Below are 18,515 nucleotides of genomic sequence, written 5' to 3'. Positions count from 1 at the left end.
GGTTGTAGTTAATGCAACTGCGGATCTCGTCTTGAGGGCTTTTGTTACACTTTCAACAGGATCTGGGAAGCGAGAGTGCCCAGAAATAGTCAAGATATGAGATGAATTGTGCGCGATGATGAAGGGAGCTGATGGTTGCAGCTGGGGAGTGGATTGTTTGTAAGGCTATGATGAAGAGTGAGGCGAAAGCAAAAAATCGCTAGAGGACACGCGCACTCATCGCCAAGGTAAAGTTGCCTAGTTGAGAAGCATATCGGAACAGGCAAATATTTAATCCGCCCCGAAAAAAATATGACTGCAGCCTTACGACCCAGCCTTCAGCCTTGCGACTCATGGATTTTGGTGCGATTCAACTTCTGATGAAGCACGGGGCAAAGGGGTGCAAGATAAATCAAATACTAAATGCATTGAACGATGACATTAGTGCCTCGTCCACCAAAGGCAGACTCAATCTCACCCATGGTCATGCGCCGCTTAGTAAGCTCAAGGAGTGCCGTGTAGTTGGAGGCTCTAGGCTCCATCGCTGCCTTTCCTTGTTTAATGATAATACAAAGAGGTTCCTTTAATCATTACTGTGTTCTCTGAGGACTCACGTTTAGAGGGTCAATATATCTGATTTACTAGTGAATATAACAGCGAAGGGATCGCCCGGGGAATGTGGCCCAGGGAATGGTAATAGCGTAAGCGAAGCCGAGGCATGCAATCCAACAATAACCCTTCCTATATCATCTTCTGTTCCGGAAAGACCTCGCGCCCCAATCAGGGGCTTTGCTTCGTTTGCTTCTGAGGATCCTTCTCTTCGCTGTAGCTTCCTCATTCTTTGAGTCTGTGATCTCGCCATCAACCGGAGCATCATCAGCGTGTCTGACAATGTCATCGCCGGCACCCAGTCCCAGGAGCTCGTCTTCATCCATCTCACTGAGCTCTTCACTCATTTCGCGTAACACTTCTGGTCCTGTCCAGCGTTCTTCAAAGATGGTTGTGCCTTCTGGATCAAATTGAGTAACGTACCAAGGAATGCCGCCCTCGGATTGGAGACTTTGAGAGTGGCCTTCCAAACTCATGGGAGGTGTAGGTGGCTCCACTTGTTGCACTTGTTCCGCGGCCGCAATTCCGTTTGTATGGGACTCATGTCTAAATCCATTCGTGGACGCTGGCGGGGTATTGGCCGAGACCAGGTGAGACGCCATCTCGAGACTGTTATGCTTGAGCAAATCTTCTTGCGCAGCAGGCCTTGCTGCGTTTTGGAGCGTTTTCTCAACACGACTGAATTCTTGCACAGTAGTTGTAACATCAACCATTTCAACACCGGCCTCTGCGGGACTAGCGATCCCAACCTCGTGTTTCAATTCGACTGAATCAATGACTGGGGTTTCCGCAGACTGTGCCAATGAGCCTCGTCGGGAGAGGAGGGCTTCATCCATCTCCCTAATCTGCTCAGCGTATGGTCGCCCGTGCAGTTCAGCTTCTTTTCGAGTAGCATCTTCGATCATTGGTTCAATTCCCTTGACAATTCGTCTTGCGAGCGTACGTCGGTCCCGGTCTTCAGGTTTCATGTCTTCAGCTCGGCCACTAACCAGGGAGATCAATTCTGAAATGCTTCCTGCGCTGTTGCCGAACTGCGAATTGATCACCTGCACCACATCATTGGAAAAGCTTGCTATCGAGGTATGCTCTTTCCTGAGGACTTTGCTCTTCAATTCGAGAAGACCAGGACGGAACAGACCTCTGTCAAGTCTATAGTTTGTTAGCATCGAAGCTGGTGCGATGGGATAGTAGACTTACTTGAGTGCTTTCTCAATAATGGGCTCTAGGAGGTGTGGGACAGGGAAGTAGACGATGTCGACGACTTCCTTCAACAGACGGGCCTCTTCCAGCTTTGAGGCTTCGCGTTCTTTGATCAAATTGCATAGCTGCACGATCCGGTCCATATCCTTCGCCAACCTCTCGGCAAACTCAATACGACGCTCCAGTCGCGCACGGCCAGCCGCACCTTGAGCCTTGTAATCGCGTCGTGTCACCTCGAAAGAGCTGAATGTATCCATCTGTAACTGTAGTCGCTTCAGAAGGGCAGCGCCTCTACGAGCTTCGCGTTTCAGAGTCCAGTATTTGCAAATTTCAGAAACATACTCCTTCTTCTTCTGCACAGTGAACCTTACCAGAGACTCCTCGATGGACTTAAGAATGACCTCAGGGATCACAGGAGCACCTGAAGGAAGCCGCCAGACCGTCTTCTGCTTTTGTCCCTTCTTGTTAGTCAGAGTCACTTTCAGATGGCCCTTGTCGGTAGCAGGCGGATCTTGGATATCATGAATCGCCAAGGCAGATGCACGACTGTCTGCCCAAATTTGCCCACGAAAATGTTCTTTGAAATACTTGACCGCCTCTTCATACGCTTTATCAGTGTGGTGCTGACGTTTCCAGTCACTGGGCGTGTGCTTGTGGCAATATGCCTTGAGCTGCGACGGTTCCATCAGGGTATTCTGTCCACCACCGGTCTTCATTTGCAAGAAAAGTCCAGCTTGGCGAGCACAAGTTAGATGAAATGGCTCGTAACAACGGCCGTCACTGCACTGAATGCTCGCCCCCATCTCCTGTTTGCAGATGTAGCAAATGAGTTTCCAACGACTGGTGGGAACCTTTTCAACATCGGTAATAGGTTCCATCAATGATGGGTTGCCAATTGTGACTTCCGGGATCCAGAAGGCACAGAACAGATGTGCCCATTTTGAATTGTTGGTTTGCTTGAAAGCGCCGCCCTCATTGGGGCAGAAGATGCAGCTCGGTCGAGAGTTTCCCACAAGTTGGCATTTCCTGCACAACCACTGTCCTTCGGGGATATAGGGCACACCATAGCACTCTTGATGCACGGCGAGATCACAGCCGTCGCAAAACACTATCGCATTGGCATTCTCACAGTCTCCATCGTCGCATATGGCGCATTTGCTGTCAGGCTCTTCTCCGGCAGGCTCACCATTGACTGCAGCAGCGGAGCTCGATCGTGGCCGCTGAGTCTGTGGCGCCTTGGGATTGGGTTTCGGTATTCTCTTTTCTAAAGCATGCCATTCTTTTTCGATCTTGGTCATTGTAATCTCGAAAATGGCGGGCTTGATGATCTGAACGCCATCTTTGGTCCTCCCTTTATTGAAAGCCTCGAGCCACTTGACATCTTGTTCATCCATATCATACTCGACTCGTCCGACACCCGTACTGCCAATAGCAGAATTCTCTCCGTGCGTCATGAGGTCCGGACTGAGATCGAGGTCTTCTTCCGCCGATCCTTCCATCTGTCTTATCAGCGTCCGTTCTGGCCGCAGGAAGATCTCACTCTCCTGATACCCAACATTTGCCATTGACTTGTCCACGAAGTCAACTTGGGCAATGTCCTTGTTTAGTTCATAGGATAAGAATGGATCAAGTTCTCGATATGAGGGTTTGGGTAAGGTCAGGCGTTCTCGCGGATTTGGTCCTGGCATAGGCACGAATCTGGGGACTTCGGGAGTCAGAAGAGCGTTGACCATCGAATTCTGGGTACGATGTGGCCTTCCAGGTCGTCGCTTTAAAGGTGTGGAAATTCCGAGAGCAGGACTTTCGCCCTCCGTCGGCGTCAAAGCGCCTTGGCTAGATCCATCAACTGTAGGCCTTTTCACCAGTCCGTCTATTTCTTCGGAAGGCAACACAGCAAAGTCCGCATCCAGGTCGAGATCAGGATGGAACTCTTCCCACCCTCGTTCTTCTCGAGGCTTGTACCCATCTCCATGTGTCACGGCGGCGGAGGCCGCCGCTGCTGTACTGTATCGGGGTCGTGCGCCGCCTCTGTTTCTGCTTCTCGCTGAGTAGCGGGGTGTGGATATCATCGTCTTCTTGGGGTTGCGGCTTTGTCTCGTGCGCGTGCGCGGAAGCGCGTATTCTTCGTCTGCGTTAGGTGTCCTCGTGGTAGAAGGGGTGCTCTCGTGATCAACAAGTCTACCGCCGCCTCCTCTACCTCCTGGTGTCCATTTAAGGGAGGGCTGGGCCCGGCGCGACGTGCGGATGCGTTTCGAGGGAGGCTCTGCGTCTTGGAAATCCGCGAGGTCTTCCTCGTCCGAATTGTTGAAGTCCTTTGACACCTTCTTGACTTCTCTCCGCGGACGTGTTCTTGCCTGCACAGATCTCAGAGGCCCCATCCTGGGCGCACGGTGGACGGCAGTCGACGCGACTGGTTGTGATCAAGCCGCAACTAGGAGGCGCAGGCAGGCTTCGGGTCGTTTTCGCGTGTGTGAGTAGCCATTCAGTCTGCTTACGAGAGCGCCAGTTGAACGCGCAAGTAGTAGGATGTATAATGAGGTCGGCCTAGGGCAATGTATGATGTTCTGGAGGATGTCCTGGAGTCACAGTGTGTTGAGGTGCTTTTTGAGTGTCGTCGCTTCAAGATGGCGATCTCCCAGTCGATTCGGTTAAGCGCGACTCGCAGGCCCGACAGTTTGGATCCACAAAGGGCTTGGCATCGTATCTGCGGGATGCAACTGCCCTCCGCACCCAGAGTTCGCCATCTTCTTAAGAACATTGGCAGTTACGGTTCACTCATTTCGTTTTCTGCCGCTTCCCTCGATGAATGCCATTGAAGAGTGAGTAAGATGTCTTTCCAACCTGTCTACGTCTCCACTGTTCTGTTATCAGTCCGTCTGTGGTTGCATGCATGCTTACAAAGATGAACTGTAATATCAGGAACCGCCCTGGACGACGAGGAAACGATTCCCGAGGTGCGAACTCCCACCAGCAACGACAGTCTACTTCCGCCTCTGCAGCATCTAGAGATGGTAGTTCTAGCACATATCAAAGCAGAAGAGGTGGAAAAGCAGGCTCAAACCTGAGCAGGTCCTCTGACAACATTCAAAATGGTTCCACGACAACCCTCCCACCACAAGATGATCATGTGCCCATCGCAGGTTTCAATTCCGACGTTGTCGAGGCAATGTTGAAGCAAGGTTACGAGGCTAAGGCGCCTCTTTACAAGTTGGACACAAAAGCGCAACCCGCGAACCCCCAGAGCCCATGGGGTGCCAAGCGTAAGGAGAGTCCCGCTCCTGAGAAGATAACTATTAACTCTTGGAAGCTGGAGCCATGTCTGGCGGAAAGGACTTTTGGCTTGACCTGCGCAGGCAGGTTTCTGCCTTGCAACAGACGGGCGGGATCAGTCAGGGCGGCTGAGGCTGGCATGCTGTTGTGGTGGTCTCTGTCACGCACGGTTCAGCGGCATCACGGAGGCGTTTTTCTGCTGCATTCACGATACCCCAGGTGCTCGGTGCATTCTGTCAGCATCACTCGAACTCCACATGTACATTTGCGGTAAAGAAATGTCCCGGTTATTGTGTTCAACTGCATGTATCATAGCTCTGGTTTACCATGAGCGGTTCTGCATTGTATGCATATTGTCTGTTGGATGCCGATCAAAATCAAATGGTATTGTCTGGTGGGCTGGCATTTCCTTACACTGTCCGATGGCCAACCTTCTCATCCTTTGCCCGCCTCATTCATAAACTGCCGTGCCTAACTTCGCAGACACTACTTGGCCTGCTGAGAAACTGCGATTGGGTAATTCGTAACATGAAGCACAAAGTTGGAAGGTCGGGTCAACAGCAGTTTAATGGAGTGAAAAGAGGTCAAATTCTACCATGAGCCAGGTGTGTAATCAGGCAGCTGACGCTGGATCTATTACGCTGGATCAGACATTGGCACGATTGGTTGGTCGACGAGCTCTGCTACAAAACGCTTTCACCTCCAAGCCCTCTTGCGCGTGTCTCGTCTTAGCTTTTCGAGGCCTCTTGAGGAAGCTCTCGCAATGACCCCTAATCTAGACTCCTGAGTGTGTTTGCTAATACACTGCAATCCGTTGAAGAGTTTTAGCAGCGCCACTCGTCCTCTTGACTTCTTTTGAAAGATTTTCACTTCGTTCATGATCCCCGTCCTCGCCTTGCTAAGACTATGCCACCATGGTGCTTGCTGTGGCGCTCTCGTATTTCCAGTTTGGTTGGAGGACACCAACAGTCTTGTAGTATCTGCTCAGACGATGGATTCTAGACTCGATCAAGATGAGTCGGAATTTGGAGTCCTTGTCCTTTCGGTTGCGCTCAAGGTGCTTGCGGACGGCGACAGCCTGTGGAAATGACCCAGATTAGCCAAGTTCATGGCAGGACAAATGGTCTAGTCGGCGCTTGTGTTGAGGTATACATACCTTTTTGATCAAGAAGTAGAGGTCCTCGGGTATTTCTGGTGCCAGGCCTGTATAGTGTCACTCTGTCAGTCTCACAGGACCAATTTCAGAGGCAATGCCGAGGGGTATGTTCCCAAAGATGGGTAGTGATAATTTGAGCCGACGGCTTCTTTCTTTTCTTCTTTGTTTCTCACACCGGGGATAATCGAGGTGCGTGCATACCGTTCGACTTCAGGATTCTCAGAATCTTGTTACCTGCAAGCACAAAATCAGTCAATTGCTGCCGCGCAACCAGCCACGATAGGCCACCGGGGATGGATCTCGTAGAAGACTAACCAGTGACGACTTTGACTTGCGCGACACCATGGCTATCTCGCAGCACAACACCAATTTGCGACGGAGTCGCACCCTTCCGTGCGAGTTTGCAGATGTTGTCAACCACAGTCTCTGGGGTGGATTTGAACCAGGTGGGCACAGAGCGCGAGTAGGGAATCGCCGAGGCGCTGATGCCTTTGCCTTTGCTGTGAAGACGACCCATGTTGGCTGTGTATTGAGAGTTGTCGCGGTGGAAGAGGGAACGACTTGAGATCTGAAGAAAGTTGTATGGTGCAGGTTTGCAGATGCACTGGCTCCGAGTTGTGTGGTGGGTCCGCCAAGGCCTGTGAAATCTTGGCAGCTATAAGAACTTTGGGGAGACAAGTTTGCTCTGCTGAACTTGACCTCCAAATCTCAAATTATTATCTCCCATGTTTGACTCGGTAAGTTTTCACAGGAAGTGATACAATGTCTTTCCTTCAACGCGGTCTTGATTAACTGAAGGCAATGATCGCGTGCCCCAAAAGGAACACCGACACCGAAGGCGACCCTACTCATTGGTGTCGCCGAGCAATCCCAAGGTACGTTGTCAAGTTGATTTCACACCGTCTCTACAAGCTTGCATGATGACAAACACTTTGAATTTCTATAATTTCTGGTACCTCTTATGTCAGAAGAGAAGCCCAGCAGGGTTCTCTTCGATGATCTAAATGGACTTCTGATTTCTCAAATCCTCTACACTGCCTACTGCATTTTCGCTCTTTGATCAAGAACGGGAACTAACATTGTGCAAGCAGGGTTTGTCTAGGAATTCTCTGATGATTCAGACTGCAAAAGGAAGGACGGGGCTTACCACTGTGCGACTATAGTGTCACAATCTCCAGCTGTCCGAGGTCGCAAGAGGTAGCGTTGCGCAGTCAACAGCACTCATGTTTGCCTCATTCCAAGTTCATTTGAAACGTTGTTGCTTTTTCCACACACGTTATACTAGATTCTATCTCATGCCATACGTAAATAGCTGGAGGGTATCAGATTTTAGATTCCAAAACCAAGATGACCATTACTGCCGGACTCCAACCTAAGCATAAATGTGTAAACATCGACCGACACTATGCGACCTGGACCTCAGAGCTGCTTTTTGTCACGATGTGCCTCCCATCTCAGTGTCGACATCGACATTTCTGGCTGCTTCTCCCTCTCTTGCCTCTCCCTCGTCCTTGACTCCGTTGACAGCAGGCTCTTCTGTTACCGGTGCGGCTTGCGGCACAGCATCCTCTGCAGTTGGCTGGGGAGGCTGCTGCTGTTCTGCACTAGCGTCGATGGCTTCATTCATGGTAATCTCGGGTTGTATGCGGGGAGGCTCTTGTGACGGGATGGACGTGGGCTCTGGTTGCGCCGATGGTGATCGACGCGGAGATGAAGGTGCTGGCGCAGGTACGGATTCAGGCGCTGGTGTGGGTTCAGGTACTGGCGCTGATGCTGGTGCTGATGCTGGTGCTGGTGCTGGTGCGTCGGCTGACGTGTCTGCCGGCTCTTGTGGTTTGGGATCTTCGAACTTGTACAGAAATCGTTCGCGAATATTTGTCCTGTCCGTGTTCCCTTCGTATAGTATGGACTGGTGGATGAGGCATTCTCCCAGCCACTGGAGGGGGAATTCTGCTCTGTTGCGCAAACACGAATTAGCTACTGTACATGGTCAGCGCAGAGGTTGTCATCCACGCAGGGACATCGCAATGCACGTACTCAGCGTTCAAGCTCTCCGTAATGGCCTTCTTTAAGAACGGCGCGATTCGCGCATTTAGGTAGTCCCTCAACGGTACTTGTTGTCTGTTGCTGGCGGTGTTCACGACCACCGAGGGAGGATTAAGCGCCGCATTCGACATCCCGACCAGCTTTCCGTGCTCGACAGGAGGTGGTTAGAGAAAGTAATATCTCTAGAGATCTTGTCGCCAAATTGGACACCCCAAATCAACATCTGGGGTATTCAACCAATCATGGTGAGCAAATGCTGGAAAGATGGAATGGCCCATCAAGGACCACGTCACGTGAAAGTACATCAATTGCATTCTCTTTTTCGTTCTCAGTTTCGTTTTGCAACCTCTCTTGCGGACTCGGGCAACAATAATAAAGAGGTCTAATAAGATACCAGTATGTGGCGGTAAAGGTGTTGTGTGTCGTCTCGACTACCAGGGAAATGCGCTAGGAAACAAGGTAGAGGTGTAGTTGCGGTCACAACCACCCTTATCCATTGATCCACGTTCCGTCTCGCGGTTCAGAGACAAGAACATTAATTGCCGCACCCCGGTCGATAAATCAATACCACCCAGGCCACAACTCAATTGCAATACCAACTTAACATAACGTGGAAATAATCTATCACTAGCTGCATCAGTTCTTCGATGCGAAGGCGTCGAGATAGCGATCTCGACAAACTCAGTCGAGAGACTTGCGAGCTCGGAGGCCAATCTCAAGACAATGAGGCAAGTCTCAAAATAAGAAATGGGATTGTGTAATGCAACCAAGGTGGCTATAAAGGATGAGGCAACAGCTTCGACAAACGGACTCAACCGGACACAGGGCGATGTGATCCTGCCAATACCAGATGTTCAAGAAATATTTAAGAAATAGTCATCTTCAAGGGAGGACGGTCACTGTCGGCCTGACAGTCAGTGAAGGCTTTCTGTGGGAGTGTGTCCAGGGACAGGAGACAATCTATCTTCGAAACTCTTGATAGATATGCCAATGTCGTCTCTGACCAGCCAATAACATGACGAAGAGGACAGATGAAACCAGTCACTCGACATGCGCCATTAGCCACGTGCGACGATCTTCTTGTCTGGACTCCCGGGTGTACTGCGCGCAATCATGCATGGCCCAAATCAGTGATCTCACAGAGTCAAGCTGCGTCCCACCGAGTTCCCACGAGCAAATCCTTGGAAGGAATCCTCTGAGCGGCGGCGGCGCGGCCAAGTGTAAAGTCGATGATCCTCCCCTGTCGATGAGGAGCCATTGAGGTCTCTTGCAAGTCTTTGGACCCAAAGCCTGAGGCCTTCATTCCCTTTGACGGCTAAGGAGACCCACAAAACATTGTTTGTATCGGCGACATAGGACGATGGGTTCAGATGGGGCAGAACTTGCCTTTAGCTGTAAGTGCCTCGAAATGGGCGATGAATTTCCTCTTTCTCTTAGATTGAGCCAGGTCCATAGGTAGCATCACTGCCACGTGTAAAGGTAAGACTGGAAGGCAGGCGAAGCGACGACTAATTACCCGCGATCTGCTGCTCGGTAGGGCCATTCTTCATCGAGTTGAAGAGCCGGATACATGCCGTGAGCGGGACAATGGACAGCACCTGACGAAGAATTGATGCAGCGAGAGCTAAGATGACGAGATTAGCGCAATGATGAGTGCATGTAACTGCTCACTAAAAGTGAGGCGAATGTCTGTTTAGCTTCCCGAGGTCAGAGAAGCAGAGCTCTCGTACGGCGCAACGTGGCTCTGCACATCTGCCCAACTTCCGTCATTGTTGCGTTGGCGTGTTTTGGCAGATCCGATCCGATACTCGCAACAAGTAGCGGTCAGAAAGACAGCGGCGCCGTCTATATAAGAGTAACCCGTCGCGCGGAGGATTTGGGCGAAGGTGGAAGTCAGCGGAGAAGTGATATAGCGAGGACGGAAAGGTCATCGTGACTACGGCGCCCGTGGAGTTGAGCCATGGTGTGTTTCGGAGAAGTCCTTCTCTTTTCAAACGTTCGCTTCGCAATTTCAGGCCGGGATTGCCTTCCCTCGACATCAACTGCGTTCCGCCCCATGGGCGAGTTGAGTTGATCCGGAGCCAGTCGCGATAGGCAAGGCTGCGACGTCGCAAAGGATCCATTTATTCGCCGTGCCATTGTTGGACGCCCGGCCACGAGGCAGTTGTGATTGAGATTTAAGATGCTGAGGATGGTTGGTCGGATGGGTGAGGAGGGCGAGGCGTCACCCCCGGGACTTTCGAAGCTTAGGCGTCATATGGCACCTGATTCGGCGGTTCGTTGAGCCCCCAACACGGCTTTGGGCCTCCCTATTCGACCTCGGGCGCCCACGACGGCAAGTTCGCTGATTTGCGGACTGCCCGGAAGACGCATCCACTCTCGTCTATCAAAAAGTCCCAAAGCCCGCTGATCGAACCACGCCATGGCTTCCTCAGGAGCAAGTATTGAGGGATGCGCGCCATTTTGCTTCTGCCAATACCTCCTGCAACCCTTGAGATTGTCGGGCGGGAAAAAAGGACATCAATTTTCGGCATGCTGCAGGGGCGCGGAGACTGCGCTGCAGCTTGCCGAAGACTACGAACTCCCAGTTGAGAACTGATGGGGGGGCATTTAATCTTGTCAAGCAGCAACCCAAACACACCCAAGACATGGCTGGGCTAACCTGAACAGCACTGGATTGCTGCACGAGAGACAGGATTCTCCCACTTGTTCCCACCCCTACTGATTGTTACCTGCATCTCGTCCCTACCCTTTTACGCCTGCATCCACCTGGGCCGCTCGACGGAGCCTAGCCTGCTGCATAGCTTGTCGAGAGTTTGCAGCTTTAGCAGAAGAATGGGCAGGGACCCAGACCTCATCAGGCGCAGTCTGAACGAACAAAGGCAAGGCGGGCTCCGCGACTCATGGCGCCAGCCAGCAACAGCACCACTTGACCAACCCGGGCTGACCAGCATCCAGCATCTAGCATCTGTCGAAAACTGAATTACCACCGAACCTCCCTTACGCCGTACGGAAACCTTCCCTCAGACATGCTACTCCGTACTCTAATTCCCTTGCTCTCACGCGCAGATGGCCACCGCCCGGCCACTCACAACGCGCCGTTGCATGTCTTGCAGCTGCGGCCAACATTGGTCGACCCGCGGCTCCTGATCATCTGCCACTGACAATCGCTAGACTACTCAAAGCCCAAGTTGCTCTTCCCAAAATAATGGCTAACTTGGAATGATGCCCCTTCTGCGCCTGGCTCACTGGCCTCGAGGCAGAGGGACCACCAGACCACCAAGGCCTTCTGTCCCAGCGTCCTGGAATTTTTGTTCTGCCTTATTGCTTGAATGGGTGACCAATCTACAACTCTTAAAAGGTCTCTTACAACCTCCGGGCCAAAGTCACCCACTGACTTTGTCCTTTCCGCTCTCTGTACACCCTCAGTCGGGGTCCAGCGCAATTCTGCTCTAACACCCGGGATTTGGATGAACAGCGCGCTCTGCGGAACCAATCCTCCCTATATGCCGGTCACAATTGCGCCGCTTGATGACAGTCACATGCATCCCGTCCCTTGCAAAACTCAGCTTGCGCTCCGCCCTCACCTTTCCCAATGTCCAATTTGTTCAACCAACCATGGACAATTTCGGAGCAAATCGTCTTGTTGACCAACATTATTCAGAGTGCTGGACAGGATGTACCGTCATTTTTGGTGCGCGCCATCGAAAATGGCAATATACAACCCAGATGGGACGATGTTGCACTGCCAGCAGGTATGTAGACCTCAAGAAGGAAGAGAAATGCTGCCTCCCGCGAACTCGACAAGATGGTCGCTGGGAAACCCCCTTTCCAACTGGCATTCACTGTCCCTCCTGCCTGGTCGCGAAATCCATAGTCATGCGCTGACCCTGGTGTAGGCCGCACTCCTAGCGCATGCCACCAAATGTACAATTTCTTGCGTAGTCAATACCGCCCCTTCCCAACGACGGGAGTGCCAGGCTTCCCTCAGCAACAACTTGCGCCGCATCCTCCGGAGGTGAGAGCAGTGTCGGAACCAGATTTGGCCCCGTCAACACAACGACCCATTCAGCCTCGTCCTCCTCGTTCGACAGACTCGCCTATTCCTCCGACAACAAATGGGGAACCGTTCCGGATCTTGCGCCCCTTCATTCAACCCGAGCCGCCGGGGGAAAAGCGCAGGAAACGAGGTCGTCCGACGAAAGAAGAAGTGGAAGAACGCGATCGCAAGCTTGCAGAGGCCGGGCAGACTTACGAGCCGAAGAGGAGGCCAGCAAAGAAATCGAGACCGTCTGAAACGCCCAGCTCGCTTTCCGAAGCTGTTGCCACAACATCACCCTTTATGCAGACTCCACGCTTGCAGCAGCTTACACCCAGGGAGGAAACATCGAGCGGAAAAAGACGGTCAAAACGCCAGCGTGACGAGGCAGAGTCGACGCGTCCGGCTCTTTCTGGGTCTCCTGGAGACGATTCGGGTGACGGAAGGAGTACGGACGCGGCCCAGAGCCCTTCTGATCGACTTCTTGCGAGACCAGAACGTGCTCAACCGGCTACCTCCGTTGCTCGAGATGTACAGCAGATATCGAGCCCACATCTTGAGCCACAACCAGGTACGCAGCAGGACAATCCACCCTCGGGCCCTCCGTCTACCTAATTGTCGCATACGGAGAAGCAATACCGGCACATAGCCATTGATATACGCCCATGTCTTCCTACTTTCCCCATATCCATCTTCGAACCCTACCTACGACGAACACCCAGACATTTTCACACCATGAGCTACGACTATAGAAAGCGGCAGATACATGTGTACATGATACCCATGCGCAGTACGAACGGACAGGAGTGGCTTAATTCTCTGTGTGTGCGATTTCGAATCCGACCTGTTGTCCTCACCGGACGCCTGGTCGCCAAAATTTTCTTCTATTCATTCCTATGTATTTATATAATCGGGGGGCGCAACAAAGATCTGCTGGCCAGACTGAGCATATTTGGTACCCGAGAAAAGGCAGGGAGCAAGATCAGGACGAATACTCAATGATGGACGCGCCGTGCAGGCATCAAGAAAACATAATTGATAATAACAACGTTTTGATACACCTGGCGCACCAGGCAGGGCATGTTGAGCAAGACCACGAAAGGATCACGACTGTGGGAGTTTGTCAATTTCTCATTTGTGGAGCATAATAGAGGGCATGTTGGGGGTCGTTGTTCCGGTGACTTTATATGTTATATCCTGACTGGGGTTCATGGAGTCTGCCGTCAACGAGACCTCGAATTCACATACAGGACATTTGTATCGTCTTTGGATGGAGAGTGAGGTTATGTAGACGAAGTGTTGATTTCGACGAGAACGAGGACGAGGAGCAAATCTCTTTGCTGCGAGTCACCCATCCGTCTTCAAACCTCATTACCCACGAGGTATTCTTCTTCTCCCAGCATTTCGGTCCTCGACCAGGGGTAGTCGAGGGGAGGGCCCTAGATCTCTTTGCCCAATTTAAACAAATCCTCCGTAGCGACGCCTGTTTCAGCAACCGAGGATTGCGCACTCTCTGGCCTTTGGTGGTGCCGGTCCACTTTTCTCCCTGAAACTTGCATATAAGACCTGCGGCGTGACTTTTCTAGAAGAAACGGCGCGCTACGCTTTGACCGGGGTTCTTTGAACGGGATGGGGGCGTTTGATTAAAATTACTCCGTTCTTACGGAGTACTTGGTATCTAGTGAAGAAGAGAAGAAAATAAGAAGAAAAAGTGGGGACGAGCGGGAGACGAGGCAAGGAGGAGACGAGACGAGGCAATATGGGAGGAAGGGATGCAGAAACTCAAAAGATGGGAGCTCAAAGATACTAGAAAGGCAGAAAAGAAAGGGAAGGGAGAGGGTTAGTGGGGCGGAGGAGAGAGTCATATCATGTCATGGGACTGATGTTTGAAGGATGGGGTCAACGTTTACCTTTTTCAATGAACATGATTTCGACTACACATATACGTACCAGTACATATGCGCGCGAAAGGTGCGCTAGTAGTTGGTGCTTATCAGGGATGTACTCGTACTGGCGAGAGAGTATGTGTGAGAGAGAGAGCGGGCAACTTCATCAACTCCCCTACGAGGTAATACTCATATGTAGCTGACTTTGGGTAGGGGAGGTGCCGCTGGCTGGGTCTGGTCAGGCTGTCGTCCATGACGTTACAAAGCAGCATCAGTTCCTGGCATCTCACGGGTTGTTCTACTCGAGCAGAACGCACAGTCACATTTGACTGCCCTCCGTCTTCTGGAGGGGGTTTCCGATTGCCGCTTCTCTCCTCTCTCTATATCTCTACGTCGACGCTCGACGATCCCAATCATCCTTATACAATCCCGTCCCACCTAAGACTTGACAAGGTCTTTCAATCCTCGAAAGGGCGCGATCTCTGAGAGAGACCGTTGCAAAAAAGGAACCTATCGATGTCGACTACCCATCTCTATCCACGATGCTTACCAAGTCGGACCAGGTTACTGCATTCGTGAATATTATGCCTTCGTCACGGAAGGGTGGCACTGGAATCAACTCCCAAATCCCAATCAATACCTGACTCGAGTCGCGAAAAATCTGGCCAACCTCGTCATATGCAGGGTGTATTTTCAGAGATAGTCCGTCTACACGAGTTGAAGAAAAGGAGATCGAGACACGGGCAAACGACCTGTTGATCGTGCTCGGCGGTCGGACTACGAGAACCACCGATCGAAGAGTTCGCTGCAACGGAGGGTCTCGTATGAACAACTTCACCATGATTAACACCTGCACTATGAATGTTGAGGAGCTTAATAGCTCGACACGAACCTGGCAGCCTGCTTTGGGGGCAAATGTGAGTTTGAACCACATGAAGCCCAATAACCTCACTCAAGCTCCCTTGTTCGCCGCACTGATTGGGGGTCGTGAACAGATACTCGCCAGAAGCTGGCTTGTATCGCCGAGGAGAATACAGTACGACACACAGGCAACACACAGCAGCCGAAATGCAAAGGACTACGGCCGATTCCTCGCACGAGGCAAGACGAGCCAGAGAACAACCTGACTGGTGCAGCAAGTCACCTTGCGACGGAAAAGCTCCCTTTCTTCCTCTTCCCCTTGTGATGGAGCCCGAGATGAGGCATCTACCTGAACGGTTATCCAATGTCGAGGCCCTGAGTTTCCCATCCGCTTGACTGCGCGTGTGGCGGAGCGAGCAGGACTCTGTCAAACGTTTTAGGATTCGACTGGTACCCAGAGGATGCAGCTCGGCCGACTGTCAGCATTGCCATGCGTCCCAATTCAACAACGAACAATAGGTGAAGAGATCTATGAGTTGCGCAACATCCCTAGGTATCGATATGATGATGATGTTGACGACGCCTTGATGTTGGCATGTTGTAGGCGCAGAGGATGAGTGCTTTTACTCTAGTAAATCTCGTGTGAAATGGAACAGCTCATGTATTGCAGGTTCGACTTCGAATCCGTGCTGCCAGGACCGAGACCACAGAGGAATAAGGTAGGCTGTGACCCCTGAAGTATTTCGGTCTGAATGGGAGTTGAGACCGCTGCGTACCCTTGGAGTTTCACTTGGGCATGTTGGTCGCGCGTTGAGATTCTGTATCAATCGGAAACAAGTTTATCCGATCCTAAGCACTAAAAATCGCTAGCTCTCTCGGATGAGCTTCCATTTTCAGTTCGATGATGTTATGCATTCCGACCGCGTATTAGACGGTCGGCTGGCTTAAAATGTCACCACGGCTGAAGATCCCATTCCAGACCCTCTAGGACGATGCCATTATCTCGAGTATAGGATTGACTATCTGTACACCGCACTTCACGGTGCGGAGCCATTATAGCAGTTACCAAGGCGCGGTGTTGACATGGGACTTCCTCTTAGAGCAGGCCTCACTCCTGAAGTCAGGCATGATCAGCTCATCAGATGGCTGTAAGTGCTGGAAGAGGTCATCAACTCACCCATCGGAGGTCCCGGCGTCCTCTTGGGCGCCGCTGGTCGTGATCGGAGAAAGGCCACAGTTCCTTCCACTGCCAATGCTCATCCAACCCACACTAGCCCACAGATATCGGAGTTTGATGCGGCACCAGGTGGAGGAAGCCCAAAGTAGAAGGGATCTCAGCCGATGTGGCACATGAACTATCTTCACTCTCCTTGTAGCCCAGACGCATGGATGGATTTTCTGCATATCCAGACATGGAGGCATATCTTCCCCAGATTTCCCCAGATCCTCACCAGTGCAGACTGAGAGTCTGATAGTTGGTCAACCTTGGATTACACGACAGCCACCATGAACAGCTATCCCATCCTCTGTATAATCTTTGTGACATTTGGGTCTTTCTTCTATGGCTACGATTCTGGTCGGTCAACCATCACCCCTTCCTCACCTCTGAATAGATGTGGCGCTGTCAAATGGGCATCCAACTCGACTTTGAACTTGGGCTGACATATATCTCAGGCTGCACCACGTCGATCTTTGGCTATCCCTCATTCCTAGAATACTTCGACCTTGATGTCAACAAGATCGGAGGCTTTGGATCCGCATACTATGGCGGCAGCGTCATCGGGAGCGTCGTCAATTTCTGGTTGCCCGACAAGTATGGGCGCATCTTCACCGTGCAGGCTTCTTGTGTCATCTGCATTTTAGGTGTCAGTATGCAAACAGGCGCCCAAGGATTTGCGACTTTGCTGGTCGGACGCATCATCGGCGGGATCGCTTGTGGAATGGTCTTCAGTGTCTGTCCGTCTTTTGCCAGTGAAATCAGCAGCCCGAACATCCGTGGTCGCATTGCGGCCATTTACTCTGTCAATTGCCAGGTCGCGTATGCTCTGACCGAGTGGATGTATGGCCCGCCTTGTATTCTTCTTTCCGATTGATTTGCCTTCACACTGACGTTTTCCTGCCAGGGGTCTGGGGTTTTCTTATCTCTCAGGCAATGTCTCATGGCGCGTGCTGCTTGGCCTGCAACTGGTCCCTGCCGTGCTCATGCTTGCGGGCTCGTTCTGGATGCCAGAATCCCCGCGGTGGTTGATTTTGAAAGGCAGACAGGAAGAAGCCTTGAAGGTCCTCCATCGCATGCATAGAAGCGTCAACGGGGATGAGGACTTCTACCTCAAAGAGTTCCATCAGATTCGAGCTCAGCTCGAGCTCGAGGGCAAACAGTCCATGGGCATGGCGGCCATCTTCAAAGACCGCCGACTCTGGAGACGTGCATCGATGCCCATCATCTTCTACGCATTCGTCATGTTCACCGGGGTCATCCCGCTTCAGAACTACCAAGTGTTTGTCTATGGGTCCTTGGGCATCGGCAACAAGGTATCCTTGGTGCTCACCGGGGTCTGGGGAACCACGGCGTGCATTTCCAACTCAATCGGTCTCTTCTTCATGGACAAGATCCGCCGGAGGACGGCTTTCTTCACATCCATGTCCATCATCACGACTGGCTCCTTGCTCCTCGTCGCCTTCTGGGCAACATACGAGAAGACGAACTCCACCGATAAGGTGTTTGGCAGACTGAGCATCTTCTCCATGTTCATGTTCGAAGTCGGTCAGTCTTTTCTCCCGGCCGTTGCATCCTCCAATGTTCAATCGCTGACCGCACTCAGGCTTCACGCTTTTCTTGAATACCTTTGGCTTCCTGTACTTCCCCGAGATTCTGCCATTGAAGATTCGAGCTACCGGTGTCTCGGCTGGTTTGGGCGCGTTCAATGCCATCACAATCATGCTGGTGCAAGTGACTCCATTGGCCCTCGAGGCAATCAGCTGGAAGTTCTTCATGATATTTGTCATCATGGACGCTGTTTTCATCACGTATTTCTACTTCCTGTAAGTGGATGACATGAGAAATGACTTCTTTAGAGACTGGCGCTGACATTGCACAGCTTTCCCGAGACTTCTGGCAAAACTTTGGAGGAAATTGCTGGCGTGTTTGGAGACACGGTTGCCGAAACCATCGAGGATGCTGGGCAGCATCTGGATGAGCTTCAGGATATTGTAACCAAGGAAGCTCCTGAAGCGGCGGAGCATGGCATGGTCAAGACCGCCAATGCCAGACATGTCGAAAACGCCGTTGAGATTGGGAGAGAAAAATAGGAAGGATTCGGCCATGCATGTCCTCCAGCCGACGATCTGTCGTTTCAATATGTGCTGAAAGCTGTTCAGCAAGATGGATGTTCATCGGGGTTTGCAGACGTGGTCAGGGGCTATCATATGTGTTGAAGTCATCTGCGGTCTAGACGAAAAAACCGTCCCA

General features: G+C 51.7%; 5 protein-coding genes across 5 annotated transcripts; 2 read left to right on the top strand and 3 right to left on the bottom strand.

Moving 5' to 3' along the window:
* Positions 1–725: 725 nt before the first annotated feature.
* Positions 726–4,166, bottom strand: AYO20_05537 (hypothetical protein; the record flags this gene model as incomplete). The annotated part of the gene is made up of 2 exons (XM_022643831.1): positions 726–1,728; positions 1,786–4,166. The coding sequence occupies 2 exons, from the start codon at positions 4,164–4,166 to the stop codon at positions 726–728; spliced, it is 3,384 nt and encodes a 1,127-aa protein (XP_022500295.1).
* A 1,796-nt stretch (positions 4,167–5,962) lies between these two features.
* On the bottom strand, positions 5,963–6,731 carry AYO20_05536 (40S ribosomal protein S13; the record flags this gene model as incomplete). Its single annotated transcript, XM_022643830.1, has 4 exons — positions 5,963–6,136; positions 6,215–6,261; positions 6,416–6,448; positions 6,530–6,731. The coding sequence occupies 4 exons, from the start codon at positions 6,729–6,731 to the stop codon at positions 5,963–5,965; spliced, it is 456 nt and encodes a 151-aa protein (XP_022500294.1).
* A 918-nt stretch (positions 6,732–7,649) lies between these two features.
* AYO20_05535 (hypothetical protein) lies at positions 7,650–8,391 on the bottom strand (the record flags this gene model as incomplete). The annotated part of the gene is made up of 2 exons (XM_022643829.1): positions 7,650–8,169; positions 8,252–8,391. The coding sequence occupies 2 exons, from the start codon at positions 8,389–8,391 to the stop codon at positions 7,650–7,652; spliced, it is 660 nt and encodes a 219-aa protein (XP_022500293.1).
* Positions 8,392–11,855: 3,464 nt separating this feature from the next.
* AYO20_05534 (hypothetical protein) lies at positions 11,856–12,914 on the top strand (the record flags this gene model as incomplete). Its single annotated transcript, XM_022643828.1, has 2 exons — positions 11,856–12,015; positions 12,160–12,914. 2 exons carry the CDS (start codon positions 11,856–11,858, stop codon positions 12,912–12,914), a joined length of 915 nt encoding a protein of 304 aa, XP_022500292.1.
* Positions 12,915–16,552: 3,638 nt separating this feature from the next.
* Positions 16,553–18,355, top strand: AYO20_05533 (hypothetical protein; the record flags this gene model as incomplete). Its single annotated transcript, XM_022643827.1, has 5 exons — positions 16,553–16,622; positions 16,721–17,105; positions 17,170–17,810; positions 17,869–18,088; positions 18,145–18,355. The coding sequence occupies 5 exons, from the start codon at positions 16,553–16,555 to the stop codon at positions 18,353–18,355; spliced, it is 1,527 nt and encodes a 508-aa protein (XP_022500291.1).
* Between the last annotated feature and the right edge of the window lie 160 nt (positions 18,356–18,515).

Source organism: Fonsecaea nubica (assembly GCF_001646965.1).
Source record: "Fonsecaea nubica strain CBS 269.64 chromosome Unknown Scaff32, whole genome shotgun sequence".
Classification (NCBI taxonomy): Eukaryota; Fungi; Ascomycota; class Eurotiomycetes; order Chaetothyriales; family Herpotrichiellaceae; genus Fonsecaea; species Fonsecaea nubica.
The sequence above is the reverse complement of the archived record's forward strand: the minus strand, read 5'-3'. Positions and strand labels throughout refer to the sequence as shown.